The sequence below is a fragment of the Peromyscus leucopus genome, chromosome 2 (genome assembly GCF_004664715.2).
Source record: "Peromyscus leucopus breed LL Stock chromosome 2, UCI_PerLeu_2.1, whole genome shotgun sequence".
Lineage (NCBI taxonomy): Eukaryota > Metazoa > Chordata > Mammalia > Rodentia > Cricetidae > Peromyscus > Peromyscus leucopus.
In genome coordinates, this window is record NC_051064.1 from 57,236,821 (window position 1) to 57,256,343 (window position 19,523).

Sequence of the window (19,523 nt, forward strand, 5' to 3'; positions counted from 1 at the left end):
TACATTTGAACAAAGCCTTTATTTGAATATAAATTTGTTTTTAAAAGTCACATTTTTTCATATGTCAGTTCATGGCCACACAAGGTACAAGTCTTGCGGTACATGTCATCTTCTAAGTTCTCCTCTGGTCCGTACTCATGTTGGTGAGCAGCTGTCTCTCTTTTCCACACGCTGCTTCTTACTGCTCTCCGCAATTCTAGGGGAAAAAAGGTTTTCAGTTGAATACAAAATAGATCCAACGAGGCTCTCGTTGGTATTTGTGTGTGTGATGTACATAATGGCTTCCTTTCTAACAGTTGGTTCCACAAACGTGGCAGGCCTGCGGAGTCTGCAACTGCTCATTTCGTCATTGAGCAGTAGTTGGCAGAGGTGGCTGTGTGAGTTAGTTAGAAGTTAGCAACAAAAAACAACAGAATGGGGGTGCTGGGGGGTAGGCATCTGACTGAAAACAGGATGCCAGAGCAGCAAAGTCAGCTGAGGTAAGCAAAGGATGGGAATGGCCCAGAGCCCAAGGTTTTCAATCAGGAGCTCCTGTAGTCGTCAAGTTCTGCTTACAGGAAAACCAGAAAGCCAAGACTAATGTAGGCTGATGTGTTTCCATCTTAGAGAACCTGCTCGTGCAGTGACCTCATGTCTATTTTATCACATGACAGCACTGTCTTTGCTTCTGTTGAGACAGTCGAGGCAGGAGTAGGCCATGCAGCCTATGGCCACTCCTGCCTCCACACCCAGCTGTTCAGGCATGAGAAGCACATCTGGTTTATGTGGTGCTGGGGATCAGACCCTGGCCATGTGCATGCTACTCTGTCAACTGAGCTACATCTCCATACCAACACTGTTGTTTTTAAACAGACTGCCAGGGGATGGAGAGGTGGCTCAGTGGTTAGGAGCTCATACTGCCCTTCCAGAGGACTTGAGATTGATTCCTAGCAACCATGCCAGTTGGCTCACAATGTGTAACTTCACATTCCAGGGGTTGCTGGTTTTCCTTGAGATGGTTTGTAACTAATATCATACATAGCACTACTTGAATCTTTGTTTCCAAATCATAATATCACGGGTAACAGCAAGACAGGGTGACATACTGGACACTGGGCTAAGCACTTAAGATGCATTTACTTTACATCTCTTGGGTAATTACAGAGGGCTGCATCCAGTGCTTTACAGATGGGCAAACCAAGGCAGAAGTGGGCTGATGAGCAGGGGTACAGTCCAGCTTAGGCCCCTGGGATCATCCTGGCCCTGGGCAGCATTCTTCCTTGGGTCCTGCTGCCTTTTCACCACTTTGAGATTTACAAGGTTCAGTGTGTGCAGCATCTGCTAGGAAAGTCAGTCATCTACACTAATCTTCCTCATTTTATATCAAGTCTCTGCTCCCTGCTACCTGAGTGAGTCAGTGTGCCTCTTGTCTGCAGAGGGGCAGCAGATGCCTCCTCTGTGGGTTCCTGCTTCTCAGCTTGGGTGGGGGAAGACAGCCTGCCACTCTCCTTGACTTCCCCACAAAATTAGGCTGCAGTACAATCAGACTAAGCTGCCTTCTCTGCCAGATTTGAATATTATATGTACTTGAGGAAGAGGTAAGAGTTATTTTCTTCTCAGATGTACTACGTACATGAAAAACTATCTTTTCAGCCATGACTGAAGACTGAGCTATTTAACTACACTAGAATAAAGCTGGACCTGCAGTGCTTCTCACAGACATTCCTGGTAGAGGTGGAAGCACAGGCTGGGCATCACGTAGCCAAGTCTTGAAAGTGATTGGTGGATACTTTTAGATTTTGAAAAATCTGCATATACAGAATATGTCTGATGGGACCCGAGTCTTAACAAAACATATAGCTTGATGTACCTGATGTATTTCTAGTGCCTGGGCATGGGGTTTCCTTGCTGGCAGTATTTCTTTTTGGAGCACTTTGGATTTTCAGATTAGAGATGTCTAACCCGCTCTGCTGTTAAGTTTGGCTTTTCTTTGCCCTTCTCTCCTTTTCCAAACAAGCGGTCCAAAGCCTAAGGACAGGGAGTAGAGCGGCATGCTCAGGGCTAGGGAGCCACCAGGACAGGAAGTGCAATGATAGAAGATGCATCACTTCCTTTCTATTAAGCAGCCAGGTTCTCAGGTTCCTCCCTGCATAGAATGAGCCCTGATTAAACAGGATTAAAACAGGCTATATCAGTATGCACTCAGGGTTTTCTTACACACAAGAACAGACAAACATGCTTTGTGCATGTTCAGCTTGTCAAGGGCATAAACGGCAGCCCATATATGGTAAGATCCCCAATGGACCAAATCTGAGTCCTTACCAATAACAGTGCTGTAGAATGCTGACTGATGGGGAGAGCTAGAGCAACAGGCTGTTCCCTGAGCCACCCCAGGAGCAGTGGTTCCAGCAACGCCACCAGTGGACAGTTGCTGAATTGGGGTTGGGAGGGGTGGTTTGCATAGTCTGTTTCTTTTGGCTTACTGAATAAAAACCAAGTCATTACCACTGAGAGCAGATGGCACTGTGTATCTTCCAGACGTGAGGCCCTGGAAGGGTTAGCACCTGCCTGAGATACTTAGCCTGAAGTTATTTCTGCATTAGCAGAAAATCCACGAAAGTGAAAAGCCTGACTCCCCAAAACAGCTCGGGGAAGAAGGGAACAGACTTCAACAGTGTCCGTGGCATAAAAGGCAGGGGTGGTGAAAATCAGGTGAGGAAGGAAGACCTGTGTAATGCCTAGTTAGCCTACACCAAGTCCTCTCTAGAAGGGGAACATTAAAATACTGTTCAGTTAGTGAGCAAAAGAAGAACACAGTTCAGATTAAAATCTAAATACTAGGTTTGCTAATGTCACACTAGTAAAAAAAAATTGTTAGGAAACTAAACACATACAGGGTGGTGATTATGCAACATACTCTTACGTGGTTCAGGAAAAATGTTTTTAGTGAGAGCATGAGAGCACACACATGATCCAAATGGCAGCAGGAGCAACAGCTCAGTCTGAGGAAGGTGCGTGCGTGCGTGCGTGCACACATGCGCGGGCCTCTGTCCCACTGTTCTAGCCATTTTCTGAAATTCTTTCCAAATAAAAAGGGCTTTAGGACAAGACAGACATCAGCTTAAAGGGGGCTCCACTGGCCAAACCTGAGTCAGTTTGAGAATCAAAATGAAGAACAGGAGGCACCTGCACTACGGTGACCTGGGAAGAATCCACAAGTCAGTCCAAAGAGGCTTACAAACCAAAACCCAAGGGCCAGGCACAGTAGCACACGCCTTTAGTCTCAGCACCTGGCAGGCAGAGGCAGGGGGATCTCTGAACTGGAGGCCAGCCTGATCTACATAGTAAGTTCCAGGTCAGCCAGAGCTACACAGTGAGTTCCTCCCTCAAAACAAAACAGGCACGGTGATGGTCATCTGTAATCCCAGTGCTTGGGAGGCAGAAGCAGGAGGATTGTTACAAGTTCAAGTCCACCCTAGGCTACATGAACCTTGTCTCAAGAAAACAAGAGTAGAACCCAAGGAAAAGCATTTTGTTTCAAAAGAAAACAACCCCTATTTATAGGCACACAAACTAGCTCAGCTAAGACTCGTCTCCATATACTAAAACCACTGAGTAAAATGGTGCTACATCCACAGTGTCATGTGTAATTACAAAAAGAAAGTTTAGTGGAGAATGATGACTGTCACCCGCCTCAAAAAACTCGCAGGTCTCACGTGGTGTCTGTCCTTATCTCCTAGGCAGTGCTCCTCCCCCAGACCTGCAGCCCGAGTCTAATGGGGCAAAAAGATGCTGAGCAGTCCACGGCAGGAGTGTGCGGTCCCGCAGTTGGTGTGCGTGCTGCACAGTGCTGGGGGCAAAAGAAAAGAGCTGAGGGTGACATTAAAGGTGCCACCCTAGCAGCTCCTGGACCGAACAAGTGGGAGTGAGAGGGCGCCAGAACGACCGATGGGAAACATTATATACTGCATAATCGCTTTTAAGTCTCTTGATTGTGATGAGCTTTGAGTCACAGAGCTTTGTAAGAATCACAGTGTTTACAGGTAACTCATGGCTTAGCAAAGTATGCAAATGCAAAAGGTTAGAAACAGCCAAATGCCAACACTTGGAAAAATATCTGGGGTGTGTGTACACATATTCATTCATGTGTAGCATATTTGTGTGTGTGTGTGTGTGTGTGTGTGTGTGTGTGTGTGCGCGCGCACGCGCGCATGTGCATGTACGCTTCCACAATGGTGCACGTGTAGAGGCTAGAGGACAACTTGGCAGGAGTGAGTTCTCTCCTTTCACCAAATGGGTTCTGGGAACCAAACTCAGGTTATTTGGATTGGCAGCCAGCACATTTACCCACTGAGCCATTTCACTGGCCCCCAAAAAATTTTTAAGAGAAGGTTTATGGGTTTCACAACCCTCATGAACGTAGCAGTCAACGCTCTCTCGTTGACTCTGAGATACAAAGGTTAGAGTACACAGAAGCAGGGTCAGGTCTAACACCCAGGAAGAAACCAGGGTGCACATGCTACACAAAACTGGAGCCGGAGTGAGGCTGGAGAACCAGATGGTGAGTGGCTTGCCATGTTGCAGCCTCCTAGTCCTGTTGGCAGTAGATGGCTGATGCCCAGAGACCACCTTTCCTGGGAATGAATAACCAGTCTTGCTACTGAGAGCCTCAGAAACTGCTTAGAATGTTCAGCCAAAGAGATTTCCCCAAAATGCTTGTTGTGAAAAATCAATACCACTTCAAAGCTTGTTTCCAGTAGCTGCAGTTTGCAAAAGAGACAGTCTGCAGTCAAAGAAACACAGCGCCGCCTCTGAGGGAGGTCATCGTACAGAGGAGCCAGCTGAGGGAGACCCAACACCTGTACATGCTGCGTGGGAGGGCGGGGACCCTTGTTACCTGGAGGAAAAAGATTACAAGCTTGTGTTCCCTGAACTAAATAGGATGGAGGTGTACCTCTCAAACTCCTCAGAGAAGCTCCACAACAGTCACAAGTAAATCCACAGGCCAGAGTGCAGTGACCTCTAATGGGATGTCCTTACCTGCCCCTTGCAGGGGGTGGGGACCATGCACAGTAACAATGAAGGTTAGGTGACTAGCCTTTCAGGAAGAAAAGTGTTGGAACTAAGCATGTAACATGGAAGAAATACCCATAGTCCCACCTCATTTAAGGCAAGAAAGCCTGAAGACCAAAAATGTTCTGTGTGTCAACCAATTCAGGGTTCTTGTCTGCTACTAGGTGACGTGCCCTTTGAAATCCAGTTACCCTGAGCAGTAGCAAGCCTGCGTCTGGCTCTGGCTCGGAGATGTGGAACCTTGTTTGTTTGTATGTACTGATGGTGTTACACTTTTTTCTGTAGCGGACTCAGTGCTGTAGCTGCTAACATAAACCATATGTTAAGAGCAGGCAAATAGAATTGCTTACCTTCCCATAAAGAAGAAAGCTTTATGTCTGCTTCGCTGTGCATCAAGAGGAACCATGTTCCAATTTCTTTCCACCTAAAAAGCCTTTCGACTTGCTTTGACTCCTGTCTGCTCTGAGCAAACTGCACAATCAGCTTCTCGTTTCTACTCTACAGTCTACTCCACTCAGCCCTCTGTGGCCTAGTCAGGACAGGAACATATCCACCAAGCGCTAGAGTGAATCAAAGAAGCCACAATTAAAGAAAGCATCGTACTGACCTCAGCACACTGTACAGCCCAAGGTAAGGAGGTGACGCAGGCCGCCCAGAACTCACACAGTCATATGCAAAGGGGGAAATGGCAGGCACTCTTTTATCTGTAGACACGTGCAGAGTACACACTCGCACAAACATTCCCTTAAAAAGCATGTTTCACCCAAACAGATGAACCCAATAAATCAATCTTCAAAAGAACCTGTGTCAACCGCAACTAAGCAATGAGGAAACTCCATGGTAGTTTGTCTGGTGAGCTAATACAGCGACCAAAAAGTAAACACCAATTGAGTTCATGTTTTGGAAACTGTAGAAAATTTCTATCTGTATTAATATATATGCATATCCTAAAGGAATCATCCTATTAAAAAGGCAAGAAATTAAGTGCATCTCATAAGTCTTTTACTAGTCAAATTGTAGGAATTAAGTTACCATTACATGACATCTTGACCAGACCACAGAATTAGTGTCTAAGAAAAAGTTAAAATGTTCTTTGTTACTTTGCAGATAGAGATTTCTAATGGGTCCTTATTCTTTTATCTACATTTCACTGTCTGCACTAAGGTATCATCTGAGGACGGGTCAGGCTGATTTCTAGCAGCTGGACTGAAACCCTGGACTTGGGCAGGGAGATGGCTTACACTGCAGTGATCGGAGCATCCCCCAGCTCCGTGGGTGAGAGTGCAGGATGAGAAAGTGGGTTTGAATTCCCCAGCACCACACTGAAAAACGAGCATAGCTGTTCTAGCCTCGCACTGGATGTGGAGAGGTGCACAGGACAGGTGGATCCGGGCCCCTGGGAGCTCACTGGCCGGCCAGCCTAGCCAATGCCAGCCTTGTGTTCAGTGAAGAGACAAAGGCATAAGATGGCCTCCAGCTCCCAAATGCACATGCACTCATGTGTGCACTGCACACAGACACTGCACACGAGAGAACGTGCGTGCACACACCAAGTCAGCAGATAACCTGGAGGCCTCCTTCCACAGCCCTTCCTCACTACGCACCTCTTCACTGCTTTATCTTGCATTAACCGTGGCTCTGCTGTTAGAGGAGAGGCTAATGAAAACACTAGCAAAGATTAGAGAACGGGCCAGCTGAAGAGGAGGAACTCTTCTCCGTGGGTCACTGCTGGCATCTGAATGCTGGGGCACAGCTCTGGCTGGCTTGGGGAACTTCAAGAAAATGTTCTCCTGTGGCAGTTTGCGATAGGAAACATCAGCTAAGCCTTACAAGTGGCTTCCTATCTGCCTGGGAATTAAGTAAGTCACTTGTACAAAAGGGTTTCAGTGACGCTGTCTTGATGTACTTCTTGTGTTCAACAGTACTACCATTTTTATTTCACAGTGTCTAAGTCTGCACATGGAAAGGAGCGTTAAAGGTCACTCAGGACCAGGCGGTGGAAAACGGAGCAGGACTTCATTCCTCCTTTCCTACCACCTGTGCTCTTATGGCGGAAACTGGGGGAGGGAGGCAGTCCCAAGAGGAGACCGGGAAGGCCTGTGCTGCCTGCTTTTGCTTTTTGTTTGGGGTTTCGTTTAGTTGGTTAGTTAGCTGATCGGTTGGCTTTTTGTTATTATTGTTTAGTTGGTTTTGGAGGGGCAGGTTTTGTCGTGGAGTTTTGTTTTTGTTTTCTGAGAGCCAAGGACTCACTCAATAACCCAGGCTGGCGTCCAACTCACAATCCTCCTGCCTCAGCCTCCTGAGTACTAGGATTACAGACATGTACCACCACTCCCTTTTCTTGGTTTTTAAGACATTTGGGCTATCCTAGTCACCCTGTAAAACCTCTTCTAAATTTTAAAACCTGAGAAAAATTAACATGGCTAGAATACTGATTTGAAATGGATCCAGTAAATGTATAACCCATCCTACAGGCAGGATGCATGTTACCTAGACACAGTGTGCACCACACAGGGACTCTACATAGCGACCACATGAAGGGCATGTGCCGGTGACTTCCTGAAGACCCTTCTTGGGGGGATTTTGTTTATAGCCCTGAGTGCTCCTGCCACACCCGCACTCTATCGCAAGTTTCTCCCGGTTAGCACAGTGCTAACCTGGCACATAGTAAATACTAGATGTGTGCATGGATCCATGAAAATAGTCACACATGGATAACGGATGCAGAGCCAGGTCCACAGGGAGTGGACTGCTGCATGTCGACGGACACACAGACAGAGGAATGACTGTACACATGTAGACTCAGTCAGAGAACCTGACAACTGTCCCAACATAGGTCACCGTCCCCTCATCTCTCTGGGTGTTTTCTTAGTCGTATAAATAAAGATGCCCAGACAAACGGTTACCAATGACTCCTCCTAGCTACTGAATCTGCAGCTGCTGAGCTCACGGTTTTTGTTTCAGCAGTGAGAGAGGCGGCTACTGAGAGTCTTGTTATTTTTTGTTGCTGTTTTCTTAAACACTGCAGGCAGGCCCCCCTTATCCCGAGGATGCCTCATCCCGATACCCCACCCTGCCACCACGGGCACACGGAAACCAAGTTCAAGCTCATTTCTCCCACTAGGACACAACACCAGCCCCTTCTAGACAGGAGGCCCCGTGCTCCTGCTCTGTAATGAACCAAGTGACAGGAAATTCCGCCGCTCACCTTTTACTTTTTTGTCAAACTTCTTCTGCTTCATCTTTTCTCGGTTTTCCTGCCTCACTTCCTTGGCATCTTCCAGGGCTTCCTGGCTGCCCCACACTTCCAGAGCCCGCTTTACAACCTACAGCACAGTTAGTACTTCAGTGACTTGGGACTCAGAGCTGCACAGTACTAAGTCCTAACTATCAAGCTCACGGATGCCATTAAGTCACATTAGGAGCAAAACCATGTACTTGAACAGTTAAAGAATTCTCTTCAAGCCTCACTTTTTCCAGAAAGAGTTGAGTATAGACATGTAAATGAAGAAAAGACTCAATGAGAAGAAAATGTAAAATCCAATCACAGGGTCAAGAGGGGCAGGAAATGCCATGAAAGTCTTGTTTCCTACCAGTGTGCATGAGTGCGGTACTCGAGACTGAAATAAGGTCTGCTGGCACTTGCATTAACAAGTGATTAACAGACAAAGCACCAAGTGATGGGGAAGCCTAGGCTGCTCCAACCACATCATTTTTACTTATTTTGAATGGTACCTAAGATAAGTGGTGAATTTTTAAATCAATAATCATATATTTAATGAAATTCAGTACAGGTTTTATTTTACAGTGTGGCTTAATTCTATTTATAGATGAGTATAATATGTAATTATCTAATTATCCTAAACATATATTATATATTTATATCTAATGATATCTAAATATATGATCATATATATTTGTATATAATTATATATTTAGATTATTATATTATATATAAATTATATACAAATATATAATTATCTAATAATACTAGAATATCTTCTGGTATATTCCTGTATAAACAGCCTTGAAACAATGACTTTTTTTTATATTTCCCTATAATGGAACCAAGATTACAATATTTAAGGCATTCTGGAGTAGATACAGGAGGACACCTGGGACTCTAGAGCACACCAGTGGGTGGGTCTCTGCCATGGCCCACATGTCATCTGCTCAGAGCTGTGCAAGTCCTAGGGCACTCGGGAGCATTCCAGAGTGTATTTCCCAATACAGTTAGGTTTCAGGAGTTTGTGAAATAACCGAAATGCTAATCATCTTAAGAGCATTTCTTTTTCTTGTTTGATAAAGGAACTGATAGGCAAATGAAACCTGACCCTTTCTAAATCTTTTTTAGTGTCCAAATTATACTCCTACCATCACCCACTAGCAACATGTTTATGCCAAAGTTAGCACAGCAAAAGCGAGATGAGAAAGTGCTGTGTTCCGAGCGGTTCTTAGCTGTGGCTAGGATGGACGTGTGAACAGAGAAAAGGATAATCTTTCCTGTGTGAGCAAACCACTGTTAGTAATAACTAGTCAGTTCCCCGAGTCCCGCTCCCTAGAGACCTGTAACTTTAAGTAGAGCTTCATATCGCCCCACTGTGCGTGACGCGGGTTCTTCTTCACGATAAACCGAAGCGCAGGCTCTCTCTTCTCTAGATCGCAGTCTTTCAGAAGGTATTCCTGCTTGGCTTCTGTTTTGGTTATAAGCTTGTGTTTGTCATCAGCATCTCTGGAAAGAGGTTAAGAGCATTATATAGACTTTAATCAAACTTAAGTTTCCAGACAACCCGGCAACTGCAGGTAGGTCTGCACACTAGAAGTTCAAACGTCACTTCCCTGTCTTTGGTTCTTATGATCAGTCATAAAAATTCAAGCAGACTCTAGTATATAACAATTTAAGAAGCTTCTTATTCCAGAAAGAACAGAATAAGGAAGATGCAATGAAAAAAAAGACTCATGAGAAGGAAAATATAAATTGAATTACAAGGTCACCAGAAGTAGTAATTCATGCCTATCATCCCAGCACTCAGGAGGCTGAGGAAAGAGGATTGAAAGTTCAAGGCCAGCCTGGGGTACACAGACCCTGCCTCAAAAAGATGGTAAGAAATATAAGCACACAAGGTCCTATTTCCTAAACATAGCTGGGTTCTAGAGGCTCAAAAACCAAGGTAAGCCGGGCGGCAGTGGCACTTGCCTTTAATCCCAGCACTCGGGAGGCAGAGCCAGGCAGATCTCTGTGGGTTCAAGGCCAGCCTGGTCTACAGAGCGAGATCCAGGACAGGCACCAAAACTACACAGAGAAACCCTGTCTCGAAAACAAAAACAAAAACAAACAAACAAAAAAAAACCAAGGTAAAAACAGAGAAAGAGAGGGAACTTGAAGCACCACAGAGTTTATAAAATGCCCATGAATTGGGCAGAAAAAAAGCTTTCATGTAGAGAACCACACTGCAGAAGCTGCTGGGTAGGTTGGACGGTGCACATGCATGTATTCATGCACGCATGCACGCACACACAGTAACCGACGGCAAACAGTGGGAAGAGGTAGTAAGAGGCAACTGGGAACCTGCAGTCGTGGTGAAGACATACTCTAAATGGAATTAAAAACCATCTGAACAGTTTTGAGCAAAATTCTCTAGAGCAGTGGTTCTCAACCTTCCCAACGCTGCAATCCCTTAATGCAGTTTCTCAGGTTGTGGTGACCCCCAACCATAACATTATTTTCATTGCTACTTCATAACTGTAATTTTGTTACTGGTATGAATCGTAATATAAACATCTGGGTTTTCTGATGGTCTTAGGCGACCCCCTGTGAAAGGGTTGTTCGACCTGCAAAGGGGCTGTGACCCACAGGTTGAGAACTGCTGCTCTAGAGAGCCGAGAATCAAGAGGTGCAAGATGGGGAGGGCGGGGGGGGGGGGCAGAGACCAGGGAGAAGATGGCCACCTGGAGGGCTGAGGCAGGAAGACTGCAGACTCAGTGTCAGCCTGGACAGCTCAGTGAGTCTCTACTGCTGAGGCGCGGCTCAGGAGTCGGGTTGTCTAGAAGGCAGGCTTCAGCCTCGAGCCCCCCGAAACAAACGGTGGTTTTAAAGCTGAAAACAAGCACCTGCAGCTGTCACACGTCGGCAAATCAAAGTGGTTCATAAGATAGGAGTCCATGAAATCTTTCCCACATTCTTCACAGACCACATAATCAAACTCCATGACGGGCCCTGCAGAAAGAGGGAAGGGCTCTTTATCCTTTTGTAGGACTAAAACAATACATACTTTCCTCTACCTACCCGCTCGTCATAGATCATACGCCTGACACAAATACCCACGAGAAAAAACTACCGACGACGACGACCTCACAGTGTTTAGTTCCACAGGCAGCAAGGACCGAGACACTCCTTTCGCAGGCTCGACCTGTACCTGCAGACGCAGCCTGAGGGGGGCCACCCTAAAATTACCAACATGGTCAGAGCTTCCGGTCTGTGACTGGACAGTGTAAGTCACCAGCCGGACAGGAGTGGTCAAGAAAGATCAGAGCTCAGAATCCTGGGAATATAGCATTGTCCACTGTAGCTGATGTGGACACCTGTCTTGCAGGTGTCTCTCCTCTATAAAGGATGAAACAAAGTCTTACTCAAGCTGTTTACAAGAAAAAAACCAAAATCCAAAGAAAGCGATTTCAAAACTGCATGCAGACCTGGTCTCTTCATTCGACTAGACCCCAGCCCCCTGACCGACAGCTAGAGCTCGTGATGCTCATGTGTTCTGTCCTTCTAGTAAACTTTCATTTTTGCTACTGTTTTATCATCTGAATTCTTTCACGGTATCACCAGAACCAGGACCCTATTTTCTCTCAAACGATGCCATAAGCATGTTTTAATCTTGGTAGCAAGGCAGGCTCTCACAGTATGTGATGATTATTAGATTAACACAGAGCCTTTGCAGAATCCAAACTAGTCATGGTAAGTCTTGTTTGGTTATGTCTCCAGGGGCTCACGTGTTGGACCACTTGACCCTCGGGTTGTGGCACTATCTGGGGAGATTATAGAACCTAGGGGAGGTGGTCTAGAGCAGTGCTTCTCAAACTTCCTAACACTGTGACCCTTTAACACAGTTCCTCACGTTGTGGTGACCCCAACCATAAATTATTTTGTTGCTACTTCCTAACTGTCATTTTGCTACTGTTATGAGTCATAATGTAAACATCTGTATTGTCTGATGGTCTCAGGTCACCCCTGGGAAAGGGTTGTTCAACTCCCCAAGGGGTCGAAACCCACAGGTTGAGAACCAATGGAAGTAGGACCCCGGAGAACAGTCCTTGAGGGTCACAGCCTGGCCACACTTCTGCCTTCTGGTCGGTACCCTGTAACAAGCAGCCGCCACACACTCATGCCAAGGACCAAGCCCATACCCTGCCTTCTCTACCATGGCCGACTGGTACCATGGCCAAAATAACTTCCCTCGCTTGAGCTGATCCTTTCACGTGTGAGTCACTGTAACAGTTTCCACAGCCACAAAATCACGCGGACACAAAGGCCACTGAATCCTGTGTGCTCCCTCCTAGCACAGGGCTGATCCCCACAGCACCCTGGTGAGGCGGCCTTGCTTTGCTTCTCTCCTCCCAACAGTCTCTGTGCTCTCAATCCCAGGGCTTACAGCAGGAGGCAGCAAGCAATGCGGGGACCTGTTTCAGGGGAACCCAGAGGCACACGTGGTCTGTGCCACATTCCCGAAGTGTCCAGAGGTAAACACACATAAGCACACCCTTATCACACAGGGCTGACACTTCTGTCCATGGAACTGCCACTCAGTCTCAAGCTCTGCTCCCCACAGGAAATCCAGGGAGTGCGTTCCGGGCTTCCGGGCTGCTGGAAGGAGACCTCAGCTAGGTCAGCTGGTTGTGACAACCGTCTCTCACATGTCAACTGCCAGACTTCTGGCCACTGTGTCCGAGGCCACATGCTGCCTACATGCCCTCTTGAATATGATATCCAGTGTAAACATACATGTGTTGCCGTTAGGTCTCCGTGTCTAAACACGCCAGCAGGCGCTGCTACTCACGCTGGGCACCCATCTCACGCCACAGCGAAGGGCTGCACTGGGGTTTTCCAGACCTCACAGCTTTCTCTTCTCCACAGTGAAAGCATTCTCAGCTGAGAGAATGTGTACACATAACTGATTCAGCAACATGTTAACCCCATGGGGCAGGTTCACAGCCCTCTTTCTGTCCCAGCTCTAAATAAAAGACTGTCCTAAGTTGTGTCTTGTGGGTACTGGCTCCTCGTTTTGATCTATAAAATAATCTCTCTTTTTTTACTGTCTTTTTATTTTTTTTATTGTTACTATTTTCTTTCTTTCTTTCTTTTTTTTTTTTAAGATGGGGTTTGTGATGTTAAGTTTGTAATTGTCGACTTGCCACAACCTAAAAACCACCAGAGACAAGAGCCTGGACTGGGGAACTGTCAGGATCAGATTGGCCTGTGGGCCTGTTTGAATTTCTGATTCATGTGGGAAGGACGTAGCCACTGTGGGCGGCACCCTGGACTGGACTGGGTACATTTGTTTCTTAGCTCTTCCCTTGGGTGTCGTGACCAGCTGTTCAAGTTCCTGCCTTCCAGTCCCCTCCATGGTGGCCTGCAATCTGGAATGCTAAGCCAAATAAGTCCTTTCCTCCCTGGTGGCTTTTTGTCAGGGCGTTTATCACGACAACATGGCACTAGAACGGGGCTTTACTGTGTCCTGCCAGGTCTGCCTTCCTCTTCCTCTTTTCCTTCTTTCTTCCAGACAGAGTCTCACTTTGTTGCTCTGGCTGATCTGGAACTCACTATGGAAACCAGGCTGGGATGAAGGTGTGTGCCTCCAGACCTTACCAGGCTAGTCAAATCCTAAATTCAAGTAATCATCCTGCATTAGCCTCCCAAGCAGCACCATGCCCAGCTCATGAAAATACTTCTGAGAATTTATTCCATCCATCAGTATCAGGGCTCTTCCTGCCTATGATAAAACAACAGCAAATGTCCACCCCCACATACGTAAACCAAGTAAACCACATGCCTGGGTGTTGGACTTTGCTGTTGTTAATGAATATATTTAATAAATGTAAGGCCATATTGATGAACAAATAAAGAATTACATGGAAAAAAATTCTTAGGAATTTTATCATGAAGAGCATCATTTAAAATTACACATTGCAGGTAGCGCACACCTTTAATCTCAGCGCTTGGGAGGCAGAGGTAGGTGGATCTCTGTGAGTTCGAGGCCAGCCTAGTCTTCAGAGTGAGTTCAAAGACAGACTCCAAAGCTACACAGAGAAACTCTGTCTCAAAAAATCAAAATAAAAAATAAGTAAACAAATTATATATATTAAAATATATATTTATAAATATACACACTAACAAGCCCCCAGAATATAAATTGTATACTTCAGAGAATAGGAGTAATTTTGTACATGAATTTTGAAGTACGAAATTTTCTTTTCCTTCTCTCTCTCTCTCTTTCTTGCGAAGGGGAGATATTTTAATTGGACACTGCTAATATTACAAACAAAATCCTCGTAAGAGAATATCATCAAGCCAATTCAAAGACACCCTGAGCTAAGAGAAAATGAATAGCCAACCATTTATATGCTGAAACTGATAGGAAACCTGTATCTAGAACTTACATTTTGTATCAGCATTAAAGGATAGATCGTTTAATTTAAAATTACAGGAAGTTTTGAATAAATATTGCTCCAAAATGTAAAATGGGCAATGAATACTTGAAAGGATGTCCAACACTATTAGCATTTAGTATACACAATTCAAACCTGAAGCATGCTACTGATTTACATGGGGATAATATGACCAGAGACTGGTAAGAAAACTGCACTGAATGTGGAGACACCAGCCCTCTCCTATATCACTGATGAGAGTTTGAAATTATGAACCTTAGCCGGGCAGTGGTGGCACACGTCTTTAATCCCAGCACTCAGGAGGCAGAGGCAGGCGGATCTCTGTGAGTTCGAGGCCAGCCTGGTCTACAGAACAAGTTCCAGGAAAGGCACAAAACTACACAGAGAAACCCTGTCTCGGAAAAAAAAAAAAAAAAAGAAAAAAAAAAAAAGAAATTACGAATCTGCCTAAAACTGTGTTGTAGGGCTTCATAAAATTAAATATATTATCATATGACCAAGAAACTGCATGTTTAAGCATATCTGTTCCACCATGAAAAGGGAGCATACACAAAAATTAGCATTGTAAACTGATAATATAAATATATACATATATACACACACACATATACGGTTGTATTTTTCCCATTATTGAAAGTAGATTCTTTTCTCATAGGATATATCCTGATTACAGTTTCCCCTCCCTCTACTCTTCCAGTTCCTCCCTCCTCCCCCGTCTCTGACTTTTTAATCTGCCACCAATCTTCCCATTGGTCAGTGAGCAAAGAACCCTTCATGTTACTTCGAATAACCAGTGTCAATGCTTCTGTGGAAAAACTCTGCTTTACCTGGGTCATGAACAACATTTCCAATCTTGTGTTCCTCTTCCTCCTCCTCTTCTAAAATGAAGCCTCCTTTGGTGTCAATCATTCTGGGAGGAACTTTTACACTGGTCATGCCTACAGAAAGCAGATAAAGGCAGTCATCAGCTGAACCGGGCAAGCCCAGGGGTTCCCCTGTAGGTAAATAGGAAAAGGATAAGTGTCACCATTTCTATTCAGACTGTCCAGATGGACCCAGCTGGAAGAGCATGGCAAGAAATTAAAACAAAAACAAAAAAACAAAAAAAAAAACAAAAAAGCCTAAGAGGTAGAAAGAAGTAAAATGGTATTTCCTCACAGATGATGTATATAAAACAGCCACAAGAACCTACTGTTCCGACTAAAGGACAACCCCCTGAAGCCTCTATAGTGACTACAGGGCACAGTAGACACCAAGACCACTCAGAACCCTGGGGATGCACCTGGTGGAACTCACATGACTGTGTACTAGGAAATGGGGCTTTCGAAGTAAGATCACTCCTACAGCTACAGCAAATCCAAACCAAGGCCAGAGCTCAGTGAACTCCAGGCACTTCTGAGGTTTAGCTCCAGTTATGGACAGAACAAACCACTCAACACTGTTCATGAACACCTACACCCCAACCATCCTCCAGTGAATACCAACTGGGTGCCCTCCACTTCCGTTCTCACACTATCCACCTGGAGTCGGATCCAACAGGTTGAGGTCTCAGTCCCTGATTGCCCAACTTCAGATGCCAACTGCAGACCAGGGACTCTGATCAACTGGCTATAAATCAGGGTTCCCCAAACTGCTTCCCTGGCTGCAGTTAATCTTCTACAACACACACAACCTTGGAAAATAATTCACTTACATGCACCAATTAGTTGCAAAGGATTTTAAATACAAATGAAAAGTCAAGGGAAAAGACACACTGGGCAAGTGGGTGGTCTAGAAGAATCCCAAGTATGGGAGTTTCCTTCCCTACCATACTCCAGCCCCAAATGCCCGACTGCCAAAGACCTACACAGGTATACTGCATAAATCACATTCTATACAATTTAGCCACCGTAAACCACCAGTTCAGGAACAGTGGAAACATACCACCGTCCAAGTTTTTAGACAGCAGCCAAGGGCCAAGCCGTAAGCAGGCCTAAAGACAGCTGGCCAGGCAAACACTCTGCCACTGAACAACATCCACGGGCCTCTTTCACATGTTCAGAGCCAATGCCTCGCTAACTTGCAAACGCTGTAGCCCAGGCGGGCCTTAAACAAGATCCTCTCGTCTCAGCCTCCCTAGCAGCTGTGGTTACAGACCTGCGTCACCATACCCAGCCATCTTATGCTATGTCTAATTTCCCTGGTGTTCTGAACTGCACGGTCCGGGCATGTGCCAGGCTGTTTGCATTCCCAGCGGGTAGGGGAAGGATATTTGTAAGACATTTATCCAGCAGTGTCTATCTGCATATGGATAATGGGACACTGAGGCTGCATCAATCAGATCTTCCAAGATCTGCACTATGACCAACAAAAAGGAAGATAACTTTTCACATTACAAAATGGTACATAAGGACTTTCAAATGACTTCGAAGGATCCAAATCTAAGTTAGTTTAAAATCCAGCTTTGCTGGTCAGAAGCAACAAATCAAATCCAATGGCAACCCTAGAAGAAAGTCTAAAAATACAAACTGTCATAAAATATATGCGTTATTGTTCAGTACATACTGATAAAACATATATATTATACATAAAAATATATACAATACATGAAGTTGTGAAAGGAGGATAAAAAAAGTAAACTACTTCTGTAGAAATAATTCAGATGAATTACTCTCAAGGACAACGCCAGCAGCCGAAAGCACAATTGTCATTAAAAACTCAGAAAATAGCCAGGCAGCGGCTACCCTAAGATGGCAAGTATAGCCAAAATGAACCCAGGGCCACATGACCCGTTCTGGTCCTGATTAACCTGGGAAAAATCCCTTTTCTTTTCTGATCTCAACTGCCAGGGGGAAAACAGGGGTACCAAGCCCTGCCCTTTCCATTTTCCAGGGTGACCGTGACAAAGCGAGGGGCACTGCATGTGTTACTCAATGAGGCCCTGGAAGTCAGGACCCAGGGGAAAGATTGGGCCAGGGTCGCTTCTGCTGGGCGCTGGACTGGGAGAAGGTGCGGGCTTATTGTTTAAATCCTTGCAAGGCTGAAAGCTCTGCACCACTGAGGCGCCGGGCAAGAGGTCACGACAGGGAAGGACTGGAACCACGGAGGCACGCGCATGCACGGCTGTTCCCGCACACCGAGCCCGAGCGCGCCACCGAGGAGCAGCCGGGAGGCCCGGGATGCGGTCACAAACCCGCCGGGAGGGGGGGAGGCCCTGCGCGCGCCCGTCAGGGGCTCCCACCTCCGGTGGCCGCCGCCGCCGCGGGGTATGGCCGCGCTGCCAGCCGGGCCTGGCGCAGCATCAGCGCCCGCTGCCGCTTCCGCTCCACGCTCGCGCGTACGGCGGCCGGCAGCTCCGCGGGCTCCGGTGACGTCCGCGGGTCCTCCGCCGTCGCCATGGCCAGCACTAGTCGGTGAGTCCGCGCACGCGCACCACCAGCGGCTTCTAGTAGCTACAATCCCGACCCTCCTCCGCCAGCCGCCGGAGCGAAGAAATGCGCCTGCGCAGCCGAGGGGTGGTGGCGGAAGGGAGAGTGGTGGGCGAGGCAACGCGCCTGCGCGGCCGAGGGGTGGTGGCGGAAGAGATGGCAGTGGGTAGTGGACTTGTAAACTGTACCCAGGGATGTTACTGAGGTCAGCTTTTTAGATCTAGTAGTCGTCAGATACTAGTTCCACTTCTGGTTCAGACTATGAGCTTTGAGCTCGCATTCAGTCAGTCTTAGCTTTGACTCTAAAATCTGGGTGGCCTTAGGCAAGTTATTTAACCGAAGCTCCGTTTTTTTCTTTTTTTTTCCCGGTAGAAAAAGGACTCTGGCATCACCTTGCAGGTCCTTGGCGAAGATTAGCTCTGCCATCACGGTGCCTGGCACATATAAAGTGGCCATTAGCATTGCCAATCTGTGACAGTCACACAGACCAATCGCTAACTTCATATTGGGCGCATGCCTAGAAACCAGCTGCGCATTTGAAAGGAGAACTCTGCCTCAAGCTTTCTTGGCGAATGCAGAACTTAGTACCACGCTGGTGAGTGTTTGGCTCAGTGTCCTTTCTATCGAACTTTCCTTGGGCTGCCAGACAAATGGTCATTAAATCCCGGCCAACTGTCCTGACTTCCGAAAATGTGATCAGCAGAACAAAGAAACACTGCATGCTTCCCAAACATGTTTGCCTGGTCCTTATGACATAAAACATAATTAAATCCAAACAGTATTAAACCTAATAACTACATTCACCACTTAAGACTGACTTTTGGAAACACCAGTCTGACACACGGAGTGTCTCCACTGATGCTCAGGAGTTAGAGTTCAGCAAGTGTATACCAGTAGTTCTAAGGTATTGGTCATATATGTTATTTACATATAAGTATATTTAAATCAGGTACCTGTTGAGATCTTTTGACTGAATAGATGATAAAAATATTTCAAGCCACTCTGTTCTCTTTTTGTCAGATTACTTTCCCTCCCCATCCACTTATTTTGTCCAGGTGAAAAAAGTCTCCAATTCCATGGCACCAAAGGCACAAGCCACAAAAGAAAAAAATTAATTAGTATGTCAAAGTTTAAAACTCTGGCACCTCAAAGGACATTATCAAGAAGGTGAGTTCATGGGAACAAAAAGAGGCCCCTGGGTTAAGGTGCCAGGCTACAATTTCCTCAGTGCGACTCTGCGGATGAGAAAAGGTGAGGCTGGCAAAAGAGGGACTGTATTTCAAGGACAGAAACCAAGCATAGTGACAGATGCCTGTAATCCCAGCACTTGGCAGGTAGAGAATCAGGACTTCAAGGTCCTCCTTGGCCACACAGTGTGTTGTTCCAGACCAGCCTGGG

The 19,523-nt window shown here is 46.1% G+C and overlaps 1 protein-coding gene across 2 annotated transcripts; it reads right to left on the minus strand.

Moving 5' to 3' along the window:
• Xpa (XPA, DNA damage recognition and repair factor) lies at positions 1–18,176 on the minus strand. Of its 2 annotated transcripts, XR_003735967.2 has the most exons (7): positions 17,939–18,176; positions 15,546–15,656; positions 11,164–11,269; positions 9,619–9,784; positions 8,261–8,378; positions 5,403–5,612; positions 110–196 (listed from the first exon to the last, which is right to left on the minus strand). XR_003735967.2 is itself a non-coding variant. In XM_028882799.2 (6 exons), exons 1-6 carry the CDS (start codon positions 18,093–18,095, stop codon positions 48–50), a joined length of 807 nt encoding a protein of 268 aa, XP_028738632.1. In that variant the 5' UTR covers positions 18,096–18,171; the 3' UTR covers positions 1–47. The 2 variants fall into 2 exon arrangements, 1 of the variants encoding a protein (XP_028738632.1); XM_028882799.2 differs by lacking the exon at positions 5,403–5,612 and having other exon boundaries at positions 1–196; positions 17,939–18,171.
• Positions 18,177–19,523: the final 1,347 nt, after the last annotated feature.